The sequence below is a fragment of the Lipotes vexillifer genome, unplaced genomic scaffold (genome assembly GCF_000442215.2).
Source record: "Lipotes vexillifer unplaced genomic scaffold, Lipotes_vexillifer_v1.1 scaffold429, whole genome shotgun sequence".
NCBI lineage: Eukaryota > Metazoa > Chordata > Mammalia > Artiodactyla > Lipotidae > Lipotes > Lipotes vexillifer.
Genome location: NW_006784171.1, coordinates 711,779 through 733,592, shown reverse-complemented (window position 1 = coordinate 733,592; position 21,814 = coordinate 711,779). Strand labels below are relative to the sequence as shown.

The window sequence follows — 21,814 nt, the reverse complement described above, 5'->3', positions numbered from 1 at the left end:
GGAAGCCCATACTGTCAGTTTTTAGTTATCTTCACTAATGGGGCTGAGAAGAAGTATGATTGATCCCTCAAATCTTTCACATTTAGCTTTGAAGTATTTATTTCCTTAACGTATGAATTTTATGGCCTAGGGGTTCATTTGAATCAAAAACAAAGGCACAGAGGCAAGATTTGTCTCAGGAATGATTGGGAGGCTGTTTGGGAGGCTGTCGTTGACTGGAACAAACCTTCTCTAGTTCCCGTGACCCCTTTTGTGCTTGGAGAAGTCAAATCCATTCTGTATTAAGAATTCTCCCAGTAGGGACAGATCAGACCATTTCACAGAAAGTCCTGTTGCCTTGCAAGTCAAGTGAGAAGTAAATATGAAAACAAAAGAACCAGTGGACCACTAAGAAAATAGTTCACCTTATTTAGCAAGCAAGATTTGCCCCTGGATAAAGCTGAAATTTGGACCATCAGCTAGAAGATAACTGAAAATTGGCTGTGGCAATAAATAAGGTCAGATCCAGGTTTTGTGGGGCATAAGAGTTATACAATTTGAGGAGCATTTTTACAAAAAAGAATATAAAGTTAAGTCATATGCATTAGGCACAGAGCCTTATGGGGACCCATGCTGATGACAGACCCTGAAACTTGAGCTTCACTGGTTTCAAGGTAAATCCACCTCTGAGAGTAAACTTCCATGTAGGATTGATTATAGCTTGCCGGGTACGTTGCGTTTTTAAAAATAATCATGAAACGAAGCTCTAATTTACTTTGCAAGCTGCTGGTCCCGAGTATGCGATCTTCAGTGAGCATCCTTCCCCTCAATGAGCAGGGAATCCATGACCTAGCAAGAACCACGGTTGGTGGTGACTAATTTGCTGGCATTTATGCCTCTTTTGTACCCAGCTGCAGCTTCCTGGGCCTGACACTGAGTATAAGTATGAAAGAAATAATTGAGAATGACCTTACTGAATAGAAGAAGGGAAAGTACAGAAATAAGTGTGTGATGTTGCTGCGGGCAGTTGTGATGCCTCCGCTTGAAGCCTTTAGCTCTCAAAGGCATGTGTGCCTGGGGCCTGGCTCCCTCAGACTCCTTTCCAAAGAGGGTTCAGTTCCAAGTTTCCACTGGGCACCCTCAGGTCATGGAAGCCCCTGAGGTCTAACAAATGATAACACACAGCAGCTGCTCTTTGGCCAACCCCGCGTACTAACTAAATCCGTCTGGATGGAATCTAGAGGGTAGCAGGGGAGCGCTCACTGACAGGCGAGCCCGTCATTCATCAGGGCCCGGTGTGGAGACGCTGAGGTCACTTTCCGAGCAGAAGGAAGCCTGTGGGCTTTGCGTCCGGTAGAAAAGTTAGCTGTAGATGACGCTGCTGCACCACCACAGTGAAGCAGGCCATCCGGAAGGAGGGCTTGTCAACAGAGAAGGAGAAATCTATATGTGGTGAAAAATCAAAGCTGTTTTACTTAATAGGCTATATTTACATAATAACTTGTTTAATAGGCTATATATTGGTTTAAAAGGGGAGGAAAAACATTTATGTTTGTATCCATATTACTTGCATAAGGAAGCTCTGGAAAGCTATGTAAGAATCTAAGGAGAACAGCTAGCTATGGGGAGGAGCTGGGCAGAAGGCAGACAGGTTTGAGGAAGGAGAATGTTTTCTGGGCACCCTGATATTTTCTGGTCCTTGAACCATATGCCTGTATTGCCCAGTCAAATTGTAAAAACTATGTGAAATGAGGGAGAAAAGTTCTCTTTAAGAGAAGGAGAGAATTGCATTAATTTTACACTTCTTTTTTTAAAAAAAGAGCCAGATTTAATTGCATTTCGAGCCCAAAGTCTAAATCAGTTTTTTCAATGGAAGCCTGGATTGTAATCTGCAGGGAGACTCACACAAACCCCCTGAAGCAATGTGTTAGTGTTAGTGAGGATTAGTATTAGTCTAATGGTCACTCAATACCCAAGTTTTCAGATGTGTATGTGGTTACTGGGCTAGATCCTCACGCAAGACACTTAAAAATACATATTTGAAATTCTTCAGATTATCCCTGAAGTCATTGTCAAATAGACAAAGATATTTGTCATTAGGCATGATAAGAGTTCAAAACCTGGGAATAAAATAGTACGAGAAATGTATCTTAGGAAGAGTCCAGAGATTTGGAAAAGCCTTAATCTATTTTTGCAAATTATGCGAATTCACAAATTCCATGATAGAATCATGTATTGAATTTGTTTATAAGATTAGAGTTATTCACAATGTATTTAAATTTAGCAATTACTATCATATTATCTTAGGAAAACAGCCTGCGTTTAAAATAGTTAAAAATTATTTATAATTACTTCCCAGGTATAAGGGTTTGGGATTTTATTTTAGATTTTTCTTATTTATTTAAGTCCAAATTCTATGCTAATGGAATAGCTCTCTCTCAGCTAATTGGTTTTTAAAGTAACAGCTATTTATTCAAAACAGTAGGGTTGCATTCTAAGTAGCAACCACACTTGCAGGGGTATTCAACATGAAAAGATCATTTTGGCAGGCATTATTTGCTGATAGAGAAAAGTTAGAGTGAAGCCCTTTTGTTTGACCATGCTGTACACTGCCAAAGAGCTTTCACTGTAATCTCTTCTTATCAAAGTCAGCCCAATATCCAAAACAGACATTTGTTTGGAGGAATTAAGTGTGTATTTTACACACATACATGAAGAGTATTATTCTAGAAATACTTGTAACAGAAGCTCATTAACTAGTTCATAGACTCTACATGAAAATGATAAGGAAAATGCTGTACATCTAAATGTTCACAGGAATTTCAGAAACCCTCTGACGAATAACCCCAGGGTGTAGATAACTCTCCAAAATTAGCCGATGACTGACCAGTTTGGAATTTCATTTTCCAGAAGTAGCAAACTGTGAAGCATATACAGAGCAGGCCTCAAATCCTACTTTTCTCCCCTGACTTGATGGTGAAGACAGCCAATCGCAAATGACTCTGAACCCAAGCGCCTAGCTAGGTGAATTCCTTGGAGAATAGAATCGAAATCACTTCCTCATTTAATCCATGTCTGCAGCTTTAAAACAGATGCTTCTTACACTGACATTGGAGTTCCAGTGGAGAGGACGGAAGGTCCTCAAAGTGCATGTGTGTGTGTGTGTGTGTGTGTGTGTGTGTGTGTGTGTGTGTGTGAGAGAGAGAGAGAGACAGAGACAGAGACAGAGACAGAGACAGAGAAGCCATGGCTGTTTAGCTGGGGGTTGGGGGATGGGGGGGAAGGCATTGAGGTGCTAAGTCGGATTGGACAGAAGGACAAGGAAGGTGAAGAAAGCCTGGGAGTTGCAAATGCTGTTTTAATTCAAACTTTATAGAAATATGAACAATGTTTTTGGTCAGAAGCCAAATCGAGTGTCACTCAGTTGTTTGGTCAAGTAGCACCTGCCACACAGAATTGGGTGTCATATTTCTCTTCTTATGTTAGAAGGAAATACTGAAAACACCGCAGCAAAGGAGAAAACTGAGCAAGAGGGAGCTTCTGAGCCAAGTGTGAAATGACCTAAACCAATTCAGTCAGGAGAACACGCTGACTAACATGTTCTACCCTGTCATTCATCAAAGCAAGGAATGTCCCAGATTAGGAGCGGCCGCAGATTTCTTTTTACACGCCATCTCTGATCAAACAGTCCTGTGTGCCTGGAGCCCTGTGGGGAGACAGCTAACCGAGGCTGCTTCCGGGCTGTCAGAAGCAACTAGGGATGGCTCCCAAGGGTGGGGCAGAAGGCTGTGCCCCTACACCTGCTATGCAGCTGCAGTTCCTAAGCCAGTCCACCCTCCCGTTTCACATCCTAGGGAACCGGGACACAAAGAGCCTCAACACACCTTCTTCACATGCACTTATTTTAAATTATCCATATCATGAAGGATGGATTCGTTAGAGCTCCGTTCCTTCAGCCCCAAATCAGGAAGCACGGTTAAATCTATGGTGTTACCCAATGACTCTGTTCAATCCAGTTTAGCAAACACTGAGTGCCTAATATTTGCCTGTGATGCCTACTTCCTTGAGAGTGGCAATAGAAGTAAGTAGGGGTCAGACAAATCCCCAGCTTCAAGGCACGCACACCTTAGTAGAAGTGACACTTGTCCAACCATAATTTGATAAATGTTATATATTTCCATTTGAACCAAGTAACACCAGTGCGGACAGGCAGGAATGATATTGTATGGGATTTCAAGGGAGAGATTATTGAAGAAGTGACATTTGATCAGAGCCTTGAAGGACGAGTTGGGATTTCGCCAGGTGGAGAAGGAGAATGGTACATTTTTTAAAGTATAAAAAATGGTGCATTTTAGGGACATAGGGTGCACATGTGTGTGTGTGTGTGTGTGTGGAGTGTATGAGTGTACAAGCTGGGGAGAGGTGGGGACTGGCTGAAGATTATTTCCTTTCTTTCTCTCCCTTTCCACCACTTTCCCTGCTCCCAAACCTCCTTATAACCATGCCCAGAAATCTGAAGAAATAAAATGCAGCTAAATAGGGCTTCCCTGGTGGCGCAGTGGTTGAGAGTCCGCCTGCCGATGCAGGGGACACGGGTTCGTGCCCCGGTCCGGGAGGATCCCACATGCCGCGGAGCGGCTGGGCCTGTGAGCCATGGCCGCTGGGCCTGCACGTCCGGAGCCTGTGCTCCACAATGGGAGAGGCCACAACAGTGAGAGGCCCGCGTACAGCAAAAAAAAAAAAAAAAAAAAAAATGCAGCTAAATAGAGAACAGCTGGAAAGTGGAAGCATCCCATGTTGTGAGGAGCCAGACTGCCTGGGTGCAAATCCCAGCTCTGCTGTTCTAGCTGTGAGAGCTGGGGCAAGACACTTAACCTCTCCATGCCTGGGTTTCTTCATCTGGAAAACGCTACTACTTTACTACGTTAAAAGTAGTACCATCTCGTGCAGTTGTTGAGAGGACTGAATTTAAAGCACTTGCCTGGCTCACAGTAAACACTCTGTGTCCATTATGGTTATTAGTGTTATTTGCGATGTCGGCACAAGTGAAGTGGGGTGTCTGAAAGGGAATCAAATGAAGTCCAGCTCCTCTTTGGGACAGAAAATGGCTTAAGCAGAAAAGCCTGGTCCAGCACCATAGCCACTGGCTACTGAGAACCTGAGGATGTGGCAAAGAAGGTGCCCCTTGCAGACTCAGGAGACAGTGTCTCAGGAGGGACCCCTCCATGGAGCCCCAGCCTCTCAAGGCTGAGAGGCTTCACCAAGGATGGCCAGTCAGAAAAAAGGAATCTTTCAGCTCCTATTTGTCAATAGTTTTCCTTCATGATTGATATTTTAAGTTCTTCCAAGAGGAGAGCTATGCTTGCTCACAAAAGAGTAAAACAAATATAATGAGCTTTCAATGCAATGGCAAGGTTTTGAACAACATGCAAGAATGTTAGTAGGAAGAATGTTTTGCTTTCATCCTACACAGACAGCCAACAAAAAACCCACTCAAAGCCTTCCTCTCTGTTGTGTCAACAATAGGCAAGTCTTCGTTTTCTTTTTTTTTAGATCTTCTATTGAAGTATCATATACACATTAAAAAGTGCATATCACATATAAATGTAGAACTCTGATGAATTTTTGTAGACTGCATACACGCAGGTAACCAGCACCTAAATCAAGAAACCAAACAATTTCAGCACCCAGGATGTCTCCTTAATCCCCCCTGCCCTGCTCCGGGGGAATCACTCTCCTGACTTCTAGCAGCATTAATTAGTCTTTTCTGGTTTTGTACTTTACATAAAAGCAATCATTATATTCTTTTGTGTCTGGCTCTTTTCACTCAACATTACACATGCAAGATTCAACCACATTGCTGTGAATGTCCAACTTCTTGAACGTAATTTTTGTAACGGAGGAGAGGAAAGCACATTCATCAAGAAGTTTTAGGCAAGAAGCAGCCTAGGAGCCGGCCTGCAACCTGTCGGGGAAGCTCTTGTAGCCCCAGCCGCCAGAGCATCCGCTGCCACAGACACCTCCGGAGGGATCCAGTTGGGGAGGAAGGGGAGGTGTCGCCGGCCCCAGCCTGTGCCTGGACACTCAAGGGGGACTACAGGTTATGGGTGCTACATGTGTGCTTTCAGAGCAGCAATGTGAGGAAGCTTGAAGTGGGATGGCAGGATGGCCTCATCCTTATGACGGTAACTCCAGTGATCCAGAGAACTGGGATCGGAAATTGAATAGTAGACGTCGTAAACTTTATAAACATTCAAGTACTCCCCCACATGTTGCCAAAGGAGTTGTTGACCACACCAAAATGAGTCTACATGGTGACTTGATCTCTCTCAACGAGAGATCAAGAGATAGACGAAGGTCAAGTGACAGATCACAAGATTCATCTCACGAAAGAACAGAATCTCAGCTCATTCCTTGTATTAGAAATGTTACTTCAACACGACAGCACCATGTTGAATGTGAAAAGGATCACAGTTCCTCTCGTCCAAGCAGTCCTCATCCTCAAAAAGCATCTCCAAATGGTTCCAGGAGCAGTGCTGGGAACAGCAGCAGAAACAGTAGTCAGTCAAGTTCAGATGGTAGCTGTAAGACATCTGGGGAAATGGTGTTTTTGTATGAAAATGCAAAATAAGGAGGTCGGAATGTAAGAACGTCAGAACGAGTGACACTAATAGTGGATGACACTAAATTTGTTGTAGACCCATCCATTTTTACCGCTCAGCCATATGCAGTGTTGGGCAGGATGTTTGGATCTGGCAGAGAACATAACTCTACATGTCCCAGCGAGAAGGGAGAGTATGAGGTGGCAGAGGGGATTGGCTGTACTGTGTTTCGAGCTATTCTGGATTACTATAAAACAGGGATAATCCATTGTCCCGATGGCATGTCTATTCCTGAGCTGAGAGAACCATGCGACTCTCTTTGTATCTCTTTTGAATATAGTACTATTAAATGTAGAGATCTCAGTGCCCTAATGCATGAGTTATCAAATGATGGTGCCCGTAGACAGTTCGAATTTTACCTGGAGGAAATGACTCTGCCTCCCATGGTAGCTAGTGCCCAGAGTGGGGAACATGAATGCCACATAGTGGTGCTTACAGGTGATGATGTGGTTGATTGGGATGAAGAGTATCCACCACAGATGGGAGAATAATATTCACAAATTATTTATAGCACAAAATTATATAGATTTTTCAAGTACATTGAAAACAAAGTTGTGGCCAAATCAGTTTTGACGGAGAGGGGTTTAAGAAGATTAGATTGGGAATAAAAGGTTGTCCAACCTACAAAGAAAGAAGTAAAAGAAAAGGCCTGGGGGCTGCCCAGAAGTGATTTACAACTATGTCCAAAGACCCTTTATTCGAATGTCTTGGGAGAAGGAAGCAGGAAAGAGCCGGTGTGTAGACTTTCAGTGTGTAAAGAGGAAATCTATCACCAACCTTGCAGTGGCTGCAGCTGACATTCCCCAGGACCAGTAGCCATGCACCCAACTCCTCAGGTGGATGAGCTCGGTATTTTCCCTATCCATCCCCCTTCTAGCAACAAGGACCTCGATCCTGACGCACAGAATCTGATGCTGTGATGGTGATGTTCCTTGAAACCATAGCGTGCTACTCTTCACAATGACGCTGCACTCTCATCCTGCACTGCAAGGCCACTCTCTTCATTGTGAGATGCACAGAACAGTGTTTAGGATATTGCAGTGTAAACTTTTTTAAAGACCATGGTTTTTAAAATGGTTGAATGGCTGAATGGTTTTTTGTTTGTTTGTTTGTTTGTTTTGCGGTACGCGGGCCCCTCACTATTGTGGCCTCTCCCGTCGCGGAGCACAGGCTCCGGACGCGCAGGCTCAGCGGCCATGGCTCACGGGCCCAGCCGCTCCGCGGCATGTGGGATCTTCCCGGACCGGGGCCCAAACCCGCGTCCCCTGCATCGGCAGGCGGACTCAACCACTGCGCCACCAGGGAAGCCCTGAATGGTTTTTTAAATGAGTACAATTCTAGCATCTTGAGGTTCCAGTTATGTAAATGTATTGGTTTACCAGTAGGTTTGTGAAATTGGTTATTTGTATGGGGGAACAGTCCTTTTTCACACATCTAGATCTTTTCAGAAGTGGCGGAAATTGGCAGCTGGGGTACTTTCAGTCTAGATCGATATTCATCACACCCCAGATAAACTGTAGAACATTATATAGTTGCACTTTATATATGGTGGTTAAGTGGAACTGTTCAAGCCATTTTAATAATTGTGATGCACAATATAATCTAAATAAGTGCTTCTATCAAAGTATTCCTTTAGTAAAATGTGTATAGTTTGCTGCCCACGATGAGCAAAAAATGAGTATCCTTGGGCTTATTTGAATGATTAGGATGAGATTCAATGGCCATATCTTATCAGTTATCTCCAGCGCCGTTTTCATCCTTTTCAAGTGAGTCACATGCAGGGAGTGTGAACTTCAGGTGGTTTATTTTCCAGTCTGCCTTACCCTTAATCTGTTCACAGATATTTATTCACTAATGATTTTTTTCGAGTTATGGGTTAGGAAAATGAAGTGTTTGCTCTTCATTTACTAAATGATTGTAAACTCATTTTTCATCAAAATAAAATTCCATTGTTTTAATATTAAGAAAAAGAAGTTTTATAATATTTATAATGTGTTTTATTTGCATTTATTGAACAGACCCCACTACTGACCTCAGTGCTTTGTTTACAGGTGTTCCTTCAAGAACAACAGTTGTGTGTGTGTTGCTTTTAATCATGAATCTATTTACACCTCAACTTACTTCACCTTGTTTCCATTGTCTCATAGGTATAAAAACCAGGTGCCAATAGATGTTCATGCAAACCCTGGAAAGTATATTATCGAAAGCCGATATGGAATGCACACTCTGGAGATAAACGCGTAAGAGACATCAGGGTCTGTGTGTGTTGCCCAGCAGTTGCTTAGGGTGGCAATTTGCACTCCAGTTAACGACTGTCCCCTTTTCCTCCCAATGCAGTGCGATCAGGGTGGGGGACAGTCCCATATGTTGCTTCTTGGTGCACACCGAAGAGCGATAAGCATGACACTCTTACCAAGCCCACATTACCTCCCAAAGTGATCTTACTTGAATTTAGTCAAAGACGATGAGGAAAAATTCATTTGTATCTATTTATCCTTTTATATACTGGAGAGTTTTTCTTAGACATTAGTAAGAAAATAAGTTACATAAATAGGCATTTATATTCAGTTATCCTTTCAGAGCTCCAAATCTATGCCATCACTATACACTTTTGCCTTTAATCAGTAAAGGCCAATGAAGTTTGGGGTGGGTGACATTGAAAATAAGCTGGACTTAGAGAAATTGTTCTTTCCTTCAGCTCACCAGGAACTGTGGGAAACTATGTGCCCACCCTGTCAGCCTGTAGATGGACGCAGAGCCTGACATTGGGATGTTTATAAAGCAAAATCAAAAGCAAAATTTGAAAGCAGAATCCACATCAAAATTTCCAAGTTTTCAAAGGTTTATCATGTCTCCTAATGTGGTTTTGAAATCCAAGCCTAGTTATGTGGATGAAAAAGTTAAACGAGCTCCCAGCATTTTCGGTTCAAATAAAACCATGACATGCTGAGATGTCAAAGTAAAAAAAAAATTACGTCATTCTGATCTCAAGAGATTCATAGCCTTCTCAGGTCAGAGCAGTTGACACAGGTGATGCTGGGCTTCAAGCAGAAAGAACCCTGGGTCTCTGGGGCTTTCGCCAAGCATTGACCCCTTCCTAAAGTTACATCCATTCTGCCAGTCGGAGATTCTACCGAGGCAGCAGCAAGCTATGTGGTTGCTTTATAATTAAATAGCTATGGGAAAGGCAACTGTATTGACCCTCCTGGGGTTCTATTGATGTCTGTAGATTTCAACAAGAATTAAGATATTACAAATGAAACTAAACCCAGAGGAACAATGAAGAACACGAACACTGGCAGTGATAAGACACAGAACAGCCTTCTTTGAAATCTTAGCCTGTTCATCTCTGTGTGAGATCCTTCTCTCTCTACTCCGTTATTAACAACATCCCAATTTCTGCATTATAACTTAGAGGAACTTCCAAATGGCACTTCTTGTGTTGTTCTGTGGGCCTGAACCTTAGCAGAATTGAAAGTTAAATAACTTATTTGTACTTTGAGGCTAGAGCACATTAGACTAACCGGGATCCATTTTGTGGCTCAGGGAGTCTGTGGGTGTCTATTAGGAGAGGCTGTTTCTTTGTCTTTTCATCACCCTGTAGCCCCCCAGACTGAAACCCACCCTGAGGGAGGCCCCAAGGTGCTCGGGGTCTTACCTGCTCCAAAGGTACATGGCTGGACGTTTCCTGCTCCTGATACAACTTTAGACCAATTTTTCATCACACTGTTCACACTGTAATTTATATGCTTGACACTTTGTTGACTATTCTTGGTTCAGGCAGGAGATTAAAGTGTGTGCTTCTAATGCTAAAGGAACAGGTGGAAAGGGGGGGGTCTTACCTGCTCCAAAGGTACATGGCTGGACGTTTCCTGCTCCTGATACAACTTTAGACCAATTTTTCATCACACTGTTCACACTGTAATTTATATGCTTGACACTTTGTTGACTTTTTTTTTTTTTTGGACATTTTAAATGAACCCAGGCTAGGGTCACGGTGGACTATAGCTGTTGGTAGATAGATCTGTTGGCCTATATAACACACCACAGGGTGCTGGGTCAGAGAGAGTAGCTTTATCAAGAGTGCCAAAGAGCTATGTGTCAGTCAGTGATTTGCCCTGTGCCTTGTTAGCAAAGAGATCCTTGATGAAACAGCTAGCAATTACATCGGCCTTCCGTATCCGAGGAGGCGGAACCCGCAGATACTGAGGGCCAACTGTTTTACACCATTTTACTTAAGGGACTTGAGCATCCGTGGATTTTAATATCCATGGGGGTCCTGGAACCAGTCCCTCGTGGATGCTGAGTGACGACTGTACCAGGAGTGTCACTGCACTGGGCACTCATTTCCATCCGTTCTTTCAGATGTGATTTTGAAGACACCGCTCAGTACCGGGCCTCGGTGATGAATGTTAAAGGAGAGCTTTCAGCATATGCTTCGGTTGTGGTAAAGAGTAGGTTTGCTGAACTTGTTTTATTCAAAGTGTATTTTTTAAAAATTTATTCTCACTGCTAAAAAATAAAGGCAAGGAACAGTTGGCATGTTTTTCTGCTTTCTCTTCTAGGATATAAGGGAGAGTTTGATGAGACTCGCTTCCATGCGGGGGCCTCCACCTTGCCCCTCAGCTGTAAGTTTAAAAGTATATTTGCTGTGTCATCTCTGTACAATACTGCATAATAAGCTGTTCCATAATGCTGAAATAAATACATAGTCTATATTATAATATATGCTAGTATGTGTGTAATACTACCTGTGATTGGTTTTATTTTTTCAGATTCTTTGGTTACTATATTCTCTTTCTGCATATAATTGCTTTGTTCTGGTTTTATAAATGCCCAGATGTGACAGGCTAAAAATGGTTTTAAGTCTTAAAAGCATTTAAAATGCTTTTAAGTCTTTCTGTGTTTAAATTGAGAAAGATCATTACACAAATCTGTGCAGAGTGACTTAACCACATACACACACACACAGACACACACAGACACACACACACAGACACACACACACACACACACACACACACAGTCTGGACTATATCAGAGCAGTTTTACTCATTTTTAAATATCCAGTTCAGTATCAACTCCTTGAGAAATCCATGTCTGACCCCACTGCCACCCCAGGCCCCACCCACTCAAGGTTCGGTGCCCCCGGTGAAGCTGTGGCACCTTCATAAGAGCATCTATCTCACTGGACACTGTTAACTGTTCTCTCCCACTGACCCATGAGACACTTGAAGGCAAGGCTGGACCTTTTATCTTTAAACCCTAGCACCTGATGTAGAGTAGTAGTTGATGATGAATGAATAAATACATTAATTTATGAAATGCAATTTAATGAGGTCTAAATGTGGTTTAATAACAAATTATTAACAATATTCTGATCCATAGTAATTTGTAAATTTATGAACTTCAATCATTTCATCTATATCAGAACTTCTTTTCATGGGAGGCAATAAAAGTAAAATCCTTATTGTTGTTCAAGTAATTGGATGCTTACACTGTTCAGACTGAAAACGGTAGTCAAGCTCGAACTTCTTATTTTCCAAACATTAAAAAATAAGTGGTAGTTTTAAAAATGGTTGATGAAAATACTTTCCCATGGTTCAATTTTTCACCTAACTAATTAGTTTGATGTCTATAGATGACCTACTCCATCGACTTCATGGAGTGGCTCCTAATTTTAATATTCTAAATTGTAATCATTGGTATCAATCCCCTGGGCAAGAGGGGATGATGGGTGAGAGTGAAGAAGGAACACATCCCAAATCATGTCCTCCTCTATAATTTGATTTATATTGAGATAGAATAGCTGGGAAATTTGAAACTATGACTTATCCCCAATGTCCCCAAGATTGGCCTATTGGTCATTCTACAATCCTCCACACGTATCCTGTTCAGTCCCACTTCTATATCATCATCCATGTTTTTTCCATTCCCCTCTTCTCCATCAAGCCAGAGTCTGAAAGCCCAGCTCAATCTAACCTCTCTGACTTCTTAATCTTTCAGAGCCTCCTCTGGCTCCTGAACTGAGTGCAGTTGTTCCCAACATAGAGAACGGAGGGCTCTTATTCATTAATTCAGCTAGTATTTATTGAACATCTACCGTGTGCCAGGTGCCAGTTTAGGTGGTTGGAATATGCTGGTAAATATCATGGATAAAGCTCCCTGCCCTTGGTTCTGCTCTAGTAGTTAATATGTATTGATCAGTTGTGCCAGACTCCGTACTGGGTTTTTTTTTTTTTTTTTTTGAGCTGGGAGACAGCACCGCCAGCTTTACTGGTGATTTCCAGTTTTGTTTTTTTTTTTTGGTTACTGCGTGCGGCACGTGGGATCTTAGTTCCCTGACCAGGGATCGAACCCATGTCCCCTGCAGTGGAAGCTCAGAGTCTTAACCACTGAACCTCCGGGGAAGTCCCCTAGGACATTTTTTATATGCATTGATTCATTTAATGCTCTCCAAAGCTTATGAACTGGGTGCCTTTTTATCTGTGCTATGCAGATGAGGAAACAATTTAGAGAGATTAAATCATGGGTCAAGACCACGCATAATGGTAGAATAGCGACTTGTAACCTGGTCTTTCTAATACCAACCATATTCTAAACCAGGGACTGGCAAACATTTTCTGTAAAGGACTAGATTGTAAATAGTTTAGGCTGTGTGGGTCTGTGTCACAACTATTCCACTCTACCACTGTAACACAAAAGCAGCCATCGGCAATAGATAGATGAATGAGCATGGCTGTATCCAGATAAAACCTTATTTATGAACACTGAAATTTGAATTTCCTATGACTTCTCCCATGTCACAAAATATTATCCTTCTTTTGATTTTTTTCAGCCATTAAAAAATTTAAAACCCATTCTTCATGGTACAAAACAGGAGGCAATCCAGAGTTGGCTCACAGATTTGCCAACCCCTGACCTAAACCAGGCCCTCCCTATAACCCTTATCTCTACTCCCTGAGGCAGCTTTGGAACCAGCCCAACTTCCCAATAAACAAGATCTGTTCAAGTTGTTTTGCGTTTTGATCTCAGTGGGACATCATCATATAAAAATGGGGCAGATGGGACACATGCTTCAAAGAGAAGTCATTTCCCTGTTGGTGAGTGGTTGCCTGGGGACACACAAAGTCAAGTCAACCCCACGTATTGGTTGAGAGCACAGGCTCTGGAAACAGCCTGGCAGTGTAAATCCTGGGTCTGCAGGGTGCATATGGGCAGTTATTTAGTCTCCTTGTGCTGCTGTTTTCCCATCGATAACATGGGAATAATAATGGTACTTACCTGATAGGGTTATAATGAGGCTTAATTGAGTTGATAGATATTAAACACTTGGAACAATACTTGGCACAAGGTGATCTCAATAAATGTTAGCTTGCATTTTCAAATTAATTCTAAGAGGTCTTAGGAAGAGAATTGAAATAGGAGAAAAAGGGCCTAAGTTTTAGAGTTGGGCAGTTACACATTTGAATTTCAGTTTCACACATGATGCCTTTGAAACCTTTGTGTTAGCTATATATATTTGTGAACTTCTATATCCCCACCTGAAAGAGAGGAAAAACTAGTAACTATGCCATGGAGTTTTTGCAAGGATTAGATGATCTGTCAAATGTGAAGTTCCTGGCATGCAGGAAGCCATCAAAAAATAGTCATTATTTTCCCAGGCCCTTTCCTTTGAGAAAAGAGAAAACAAAACCTAGGAGAGTTTATGGTGCAGGTATTTACTCAATCTATATATAAGATGTTTCTAAGAATGGTATTTTAAATTTTGTTTTCTCCCATTGATATTTCTTGTATTTTTTTAACCCAGATCATCAAAGAAGCTGAAGCCATTTACTAAAAAACTCCATTTTTATGAGAAATCGATGTGGCTATTTGTTCCAAGAGTACAAGCAGTAAAGTTTAAATGAACTCAGAATCTAACATTTTAATGTGCATATATTGCAGCTATATTTAAGTCGAAGCTAAATGTGGTGTTCATTTACATTTTATGTAAGGCATTAAACCTGACCTTTTAAATTCTATTAATTATAATAGTAAAAATAAGCATTTAGCTTATCTGACCAATGAAGCAAGAATTTCCATACACAGAATTTCCATTTCAATATAATGATATATGTGAATATGCTACATACTTCTTTTATAAGACTTAATTTTTGCCCAGATAAGTCACTTGATAGGTTTGTTGTGATTGCTTTCTGCCTGTGCTTATTAAAATGCTTGTTTGTGTCTCTTTGATGACAAAAAGTAAGTTACTGATGTTTGTTTTTGTTGTGCCCAGTTGCTGTGACCCCTTACGGTTATGCGTCCAAGTTTGAGATCCACTTTGATGACAAGTTTGATGTGTCTTTCGGGAGAGAAGGCGAGACGATGAGTCTAGGCTGCCGTGTAGTTATCACTCCTGAAATTAAACATTTCCAACCAGAGATCCAGTGGTACCGAAATGGTGAGCCTTACTAATGAATTCTCACTAGGTTCTTATTTGCAGAAGGTCACAGCCCAGGCTTGGCCCCAGAGCATGAATGTCCATAAGACTGCAGTTCTCTTTATCAGAGCTGGCAGAATCTGAACGTTAGAGGACATAACCTTTTGGATGTTACAAAAGCTTTTACACATATATCAGAGTAGCAGAACTTTCGCAATATATTTGTGGAGATTATAATTTCTTATCACTAAGTAATATAGTGAAGGGATTACAAAAAATTGTATTCTCATTTTGCAAGTTGGATGTATATTCATTTTGTAAGTTAATTTTATTTGGTAAAATAAAGCGGAATCCAGTGATGTCCAATGGGACTATGGAGCAGGCCCATTGGTCCCCAGGCACGGTGGGTGGTGGTCAGCATGCTCACCATGCAGTTGGCCTGAACTTCAGTGCATGTGTGGGCACCAGGCAGTCTGGGCCATCCCAAGACCGTGGCTGAGACCAGGACCTGGGCCCAGAGTGAAACCAGTCACGGCAGCAGCAGCAGCAGCAACATTGCTGGACGGCGTGGCCCTAGAGGAGAGGAGGGGTCCCACATGGGGCAGTGTGGGCGCCCACCGTGGGAGCCAAGATTGCCCGTCCGCCTCTAGAATGCATATTTGGGGGATCTGCACAGATATGAGCTTCCTCGCCTGAGCACCATGACAGGAACTGCCAGCAATCATGCAGTAAACTTTGTCCGTAAAATATTATAAAATAAAAGCATGTACATAGACATTGCAGTAAGGCACATAAGGCAGTTAGTATTCTTCAGAGTTTAGACTCTCTGGTTGTGAAAACTGCCACAGCATTGCAAAGCAAACCTTCACAGGCTTGGAAATAAAAATTAAGTATAAAGATTGTCACATTCAATGAAAAAGAACACTATTTTCATACGAAACTTTGGATGAAGCAGTTATTAACAAGAAAGATAATTTTTAAATTAAGTTTTCCTCATAATCAAAGATACAGTGAGAGAATGCATAAACAGGCATTTGAATTATATGCACATCATGAAGTCATTTTCAGTTTCTTGTATGACCACAAGTTACAGGACATGTAAGAGAAAACATTAGGATGCAACTGTGTAAATTTACATTTAAAATTAAATTCAGACTTACATGAAACTATTTGTATAAAGAGTTAAATCTTTTTAGAAAAAATTGTTCCTCAAGAATTGTCAGCTCTGATTCACTTTGTTATAAAGCAGAAACTAACACACCATTGTAAAGCAATTATACTCCAATAAAGATATTAAAAAAAAAAAAGAATCATCAGCTCTAGAGTACTAAAATTTATATTTTGAAATAGTTTATCATAAGATTAACCCAATGTTAACTTTACAGCACCATAACTATATAATACTATAACGTATAAAGCTATATATTACTATGACTATGTAATACTCTTAACAGCTGCATTAATAGTTGCATCAGCAGAAAGATCCTTCTTAAAAAAAATCAAAACTAATTTATGATCTTGCATTTGCAAAGAGTGACTGATGTTGCTTTCAGTTATATCAACTTAAAATGAAGTTACTAAAAGTAACTGAGTTTGCAGAAAAGTAAGTAAAAAATATTATATTATCAATCAACGTATCACATTAATAAAGTATTATTTTTGTATGTAAAATTATGGCATGAAAATATTAGTTTTTGCAATTTGTATTACCCCATTATGTTTTATAAGTAATAAACTATTTTTAGAGGACAAAGCCTTATATTTTAGTACCTTGACTGTGTTTTTTTCCTCTGCTTTTTGAGCAAGGGGTCTTGTAATTTCATTTTGCACTGGGCCCTGCAGATTATGTATCTGGCCCTGGTCCCCTCACTTCTGCTCTAACATTTTAACCAAGATAAACATGGCAGAACGACTCAAAGCCCTACAGGCTTCCTCTAATATTCAGATAGCTTTCAATATAGAAGAAGAGGAATAAAGAGAGAGAGAGAGAGAGGACTGCGGGGAGGGAAGAGTGGAGGGGAAGGAGGAAGAAGAGAGTAATAGAGAAAGAACTCAGTTAATTTGCTTACTTTTGTTCCCTAGGGGCTCCTGTTTCTCCATCAAAATGGGTGCAAACACACTGGAGTGGAGATCGGGCAACACTAACATTTTCTCATCTCAACAAGGAAGATGAAGGTCTCTACACAATCCATGTACAAATGGGAGAATATTATGAAAAATACAGTGCTTACGTCTTTGTTCGAGGTAAGACCTAGCAAAAAGCAGAACATCTGAGAATATTTAAAACACCGAGGCCATGTCAATCTATCCAAACGTACTTTTGGTCAAGATGAAAGAGCCAATGTAAAAATTTAACCGTGAAGGCACCAGTTGGAATGGAAGGTGACCAGTTTCCAGACTATGTTACTGTCACTAGTGTCAGTACTTTCCTCATCTTCAATGAGCCTCCAGAGCAGTGCTCTGCAGGTGTCTGAGTAGAGAGGCTAAATCCTAGTGATGCAAAAAGCTGTCTCAGTTTGAAGAAGCTACAATAAGAGAGTGATGGGGACTCACTCTTGAATATCTATTTTGGAGAGCAAATTTATTACTTCATTCCAGGCCTTTTCTTTATAGCTTTAGTTTTAATGGACTAGGAAACAAGATGCTACAACTGAATCCTTAAGACAAAGTATAACTGTTGGTTTTAGGAGTCTTTCTTTTTTCAGCCATGTCTCTAACAGGTCAGACATGTACAAGTGGGAATGTCATTTCTACATAAGATCCTAGCACATCTGGAAGACGATGAACACTTCCAGGCCACAAAGGCAGTGCTCTGTGTTCTTTTACATGATGGTCAGTCAGGTGTGGCCACACGAGGAGACAGAGGAGGGGCTCAGGAAAAGAGTGTATTATACTCATAGGTCCTAGAGAACCACCCAGGGCCACATGGGGAAGCAAAGGCACTACTGGTTGGTCAGGAGGCAGAAGAGGCAGAGGGAGAGCTTAGACCGCAGTCTGTATTGGAGTTCCTGTGGAAAAGGCATGGCAGGGCGGGGTAAACAGTTCAGGATCGGCTGGTGTGAACAACTTCAGCAGACCCTAAGCTACAGGGGTCGTGCTTAGTTGTCTGCTCCCTGGTGCTGAGATGATTAAGGCAGAGGAATATTTCCTCCTGGGGTACACGGGCCAGATGGTGGAGGTGAGCTCTGGACGGGTTAAAATTGGCTAGCCCCCGAAGATGGGGGCAGAAATTCTCTCCCCACCCAGAAAGACTTTTAAGATGTCAAAACGTCACAATATACGGAAAATAAACATATAAACAATACAGGTAGACTTGCTAATTTTTTATCTCTTGTGCATTAAATAGAACCATAAACTCCTAGGTGTTTTGATGAGGGTGGAAATTAAAGGTCATGTAGGTGTCCTTAACTGGGGTCCACAGACTCCCAAGGGGTCTGTGATTATAACTGTACTTCAGTATAATTAGTTTCTTTGGTAAAAGCTCATGTATTTTATTTTATTTTATGCATTTAAAAACATTGTTCTGAGAAGGGCCCTCTAGGTTTTCTTTACCACTTTGCCAAAGGAGTCTAAGGCACACAAAAATGTTAGGATTCCCCTTAATTTTTTTTTTTATAAATTTATTTATTTACTTATTTATTTTTTATTTTTGGCTGCATTGGGTCTTCGTTGCTGCGTGCAGGCTGTCTCTAGTTTCAGTGAGAGGGGGCTACTCTTCATTGCGGTGCACGGGCTTCTCATTGCAGTGGATTCTCTTGTTGCAGAGCACGGGCTCTAGGCGCGCGGGCTTCAGTAGTTGTGCCACACAGCCTCAGTAGTTGTGGTGCACAGGCTTATTTGCTCCACAGCATGTGGGATCTTCCCGGACCAGGGCTCAAACCCATGTCCCCTGCATTGGCAGGCGGGTTCTTAACCACTGCACCACCAGGGAAATTCCTCCCCTTAATTTTAAGATGCAAAAACTAAAGCTCAGGAAAGTAACATCATTTACCAAAAGCCTCACAGTTAGAAGCAGAAGTGGGACTAGGATACAGGCCTTCTGATGGCTAACCCAGGATTTTAATTAGGGAATAGGTTAAGCTGCTGAAATGAAATTTTTTTTAAAAGTTTATTTCTGTCCTATGTCCATCAATCCAGAGGTAGGAAGGTGGTCCAGGTGGTTCTGCTCAACTCAGTCATTCAGAGTCCTGGCTCCCATCTATGTTGTTGCTCCACTGCCCCCGTGGTGCTGTCCTGTGTTCCCGTTCCAGCCTGTGGGAAGGGCAGAGATGCAGGGACGCACACATCACTTCTGCATGGTGAACACTCTACCACACATCCACAGGGAGGGAAGCTGGGCAACATGTTGCCTGCAGAAGCTCGGGGGTTCTGGTACTAAAAGGAAACAGGGGGAATGGATACTGGGGAGAGACAGCAGTCTATATACCACACCAGTACTGAACAATAACAAATGATCATTGAATTCTGCCACGGATTCGCAACTGATAAAGATGCACGAATATCTATGCCAGCTGAAAAATGGGGCAGACTTCCTCCTGCACAAAAGCATTTGGGAAAAGTCGGATCTTGTGAGGGGAAAAGAGGGGTAGCCCTCTGGGTCAGTTGCAGTAAAAATAGACACCCTGGAAGTTATCAGCAAGTATGTTCGTTTAAACAAAGCACCCGGATAGACCTGGCCAGATGATAACTGAAAGCAAACAGAGTCTTTGCCTCTGCTCTCAGTCTGACCTGAACCAAAGAGTATCTCTGGTGACTCAAGAAACACTTAAGTTATGCCTTGAGGATTCCCTTTGTGGACTTTTTCTGGGAACTCTGACACAGTCTAGGGTTTCCTCAGCAACATTTCTCAGTGTCCACATCCAGAGTCGTGGCTCTCTGCAGGTTGAGGCCAGACTTCAGATGACCAACCACAGACAGGGGGAAGGGATTGAAATTTATCATTAAGCCAGTTTTCATATCCACAAAATAAGGGAAGATTCTAAAATGTATCAGATATTGATGTGAAAGAATTGAAAAGATTCATGGGGAAGACAAAATTGCAAAGACAAATTTCAGAAATCGAGTTGTGAATTGAACTTTTAGAAAAAGATTTCCCCTGTAAGTTTATTTTAAATGGCATATTTTAGATTCTTTTTAAAAAATCTTTATTGAGATATAATTACACACCATAAGAGTCAACCATGCTAAGTGGACAGTGCTTTTCAGAATATTCATAAGCTGTGCACCCACCATCTACAATCCAGCTTAGAACATCCCTTTCACCCCAAAGAGATTTCTTGTGCCCCTTCCCCACTCCCATCCCCAGTCTAGCTCCCAGACAGCCACTAATCTACTCCCTGCCTCTATAAACTGTCTTTTCTGAACATTTCTGGATATAATATGTGATCTTTTACTTTTGTCTTTTTTCATTGAGCCTATGTTTTGAGGTTTTTATGTTCGTACTTTGTTCCTTTTTATTGCTGACTAATATTGCACTGTATGGATATGCCTCATTTTGTGTGTCCATTCACCAGTTGATGGACAGTTGGATTGTTTCCACTCTCTGACTATTATGAATAATGCTGCTATGAACATTTGTGTTCCCATTCATGGACCTAGGTTTTCACTTCTCTTGGGTAGATAGCTACAAGTGGAACTGCTGGGTCGTATGTTAAATTTGTGTTTAACTTTTTGAGAAACTGCCGAAGTGTTTTAAGTGACATTTTGTGGTGATTTTTATTTTAAACTTTGAGCTGCATGAGGCCATTTCAACGCATTTTTAGAGCTCTGGTATTTTGCTGCTTAGAAAATAGCTTCTGAACCAGAATGATCAGTGTAGAAAGCACCATATGTCTGCAGAAACACATTCCAGAGCTGTACATATTTGGCCAGTTTTTTATTACATACGTAATATGTGTTCTTTCTGAAAAACTAGATAATATAAATAAGAAAAAAAGAAAAGCCATCGTAAGTGTAACATCCAGAGATACCTGAAGTTATCATTTTATCACATATTCTTCTAGACTTTTATATATTCTTTCCTCCCCTTCCCACACACATGGCAGGGAGGAAAGAAAGATGATACAGTGATAAAGGATGGGATATAAATGTCATGAAAAAAGAATTACAAATGAAAAATAAATTATGGAAAAGTTTTCACTAGTAATCAAAGCAATAAAATTAATCTATCACACTGAAAATATTTACAAGGTTTTAAAATCCACTGGGAAGAAGGAATGGAGGGGCCAGCACTCCCACACATTGCTGGTGAGTGTAAATCGGTTTAGCTTTGCTCAGGGTGTTTTGCCACTGTGTATCAACAGTGTGCATTTCCCAACGATTCTAGTTCTAGGAATTTAAGTGGACAAAGCTGAAAAAAATGTTTGTTTGGGGGAAAATCTGGAAGGAATCTAGATATCCACCAATGGGAACTGAAAATAAAGTATAATAAATATTCCATATAAACACACAAATACTGCACAGCAATGAAAACTAATGATGTATACTTACTAATATGAAAATATATTTTTAAAAAAACAGTTTACATGAAACTATATAGTCCAATCCCACTTTTATTTAAAAAGCAATCACTTTTAAAAAAAATTGGAGTATAGTTGATTTACATTGTTGTGAAAAACAATTACTTTTGAGTTTATAAATATAGGGAAAAAAATCTAGAAAAATCTAGGCAAATACGTTAGTAATCTCTGAGTTATGGAATTAAGAGGGATTTTAACATGTATTTTTTATTACATATATTTTACAAGCA

The 21,814-nt window shown here is 41.1% G+C and overlaps 1 protein-coding gene and 1 pseudogene across 1 annotated transcript in view; both read left to right on the top strand.

Moving 5' to 3' along the window:
* The window catches only part of MYOM1 (myomesin 1), a 137,548-nt gene that overhangs the window by 29,020 nt on the left and 86,714 nt on the right, over positions 1 to 21,814 (top strand). Inside the window, exons 5-9 of the mRNA XM_007456559.1 lie at positions 8,789 to 8,881; positions 11,007 to 11,095; positions 11,207 to 11,269; positions 14,923 to 15,087; positions 17,149 to 17,310. Of these exons, the coding sequence (XP_007456621.1) occupies positions 8,789 to 8,881; positions 11,007 to 11,095; positions 11,207 to 11,269; positions 14,923 to 15,087; positions 17,149 to 17,310 (572 nt within the window). The remainder of the gene's footprint in view (positions 1 to 8,788; positions 8,882 to 11,006; positions 11,096 to 11,206; positions 11,270 to 14,922; positions 15,088 to 17,148; positions 17,311 to 21,814) is intronic.
* LOC103088103 (BTB/POZ domain-containing protein 10 pseudogene) lies at positions 6,137 to 7,561 on the top strand (annotated as a pseudogene).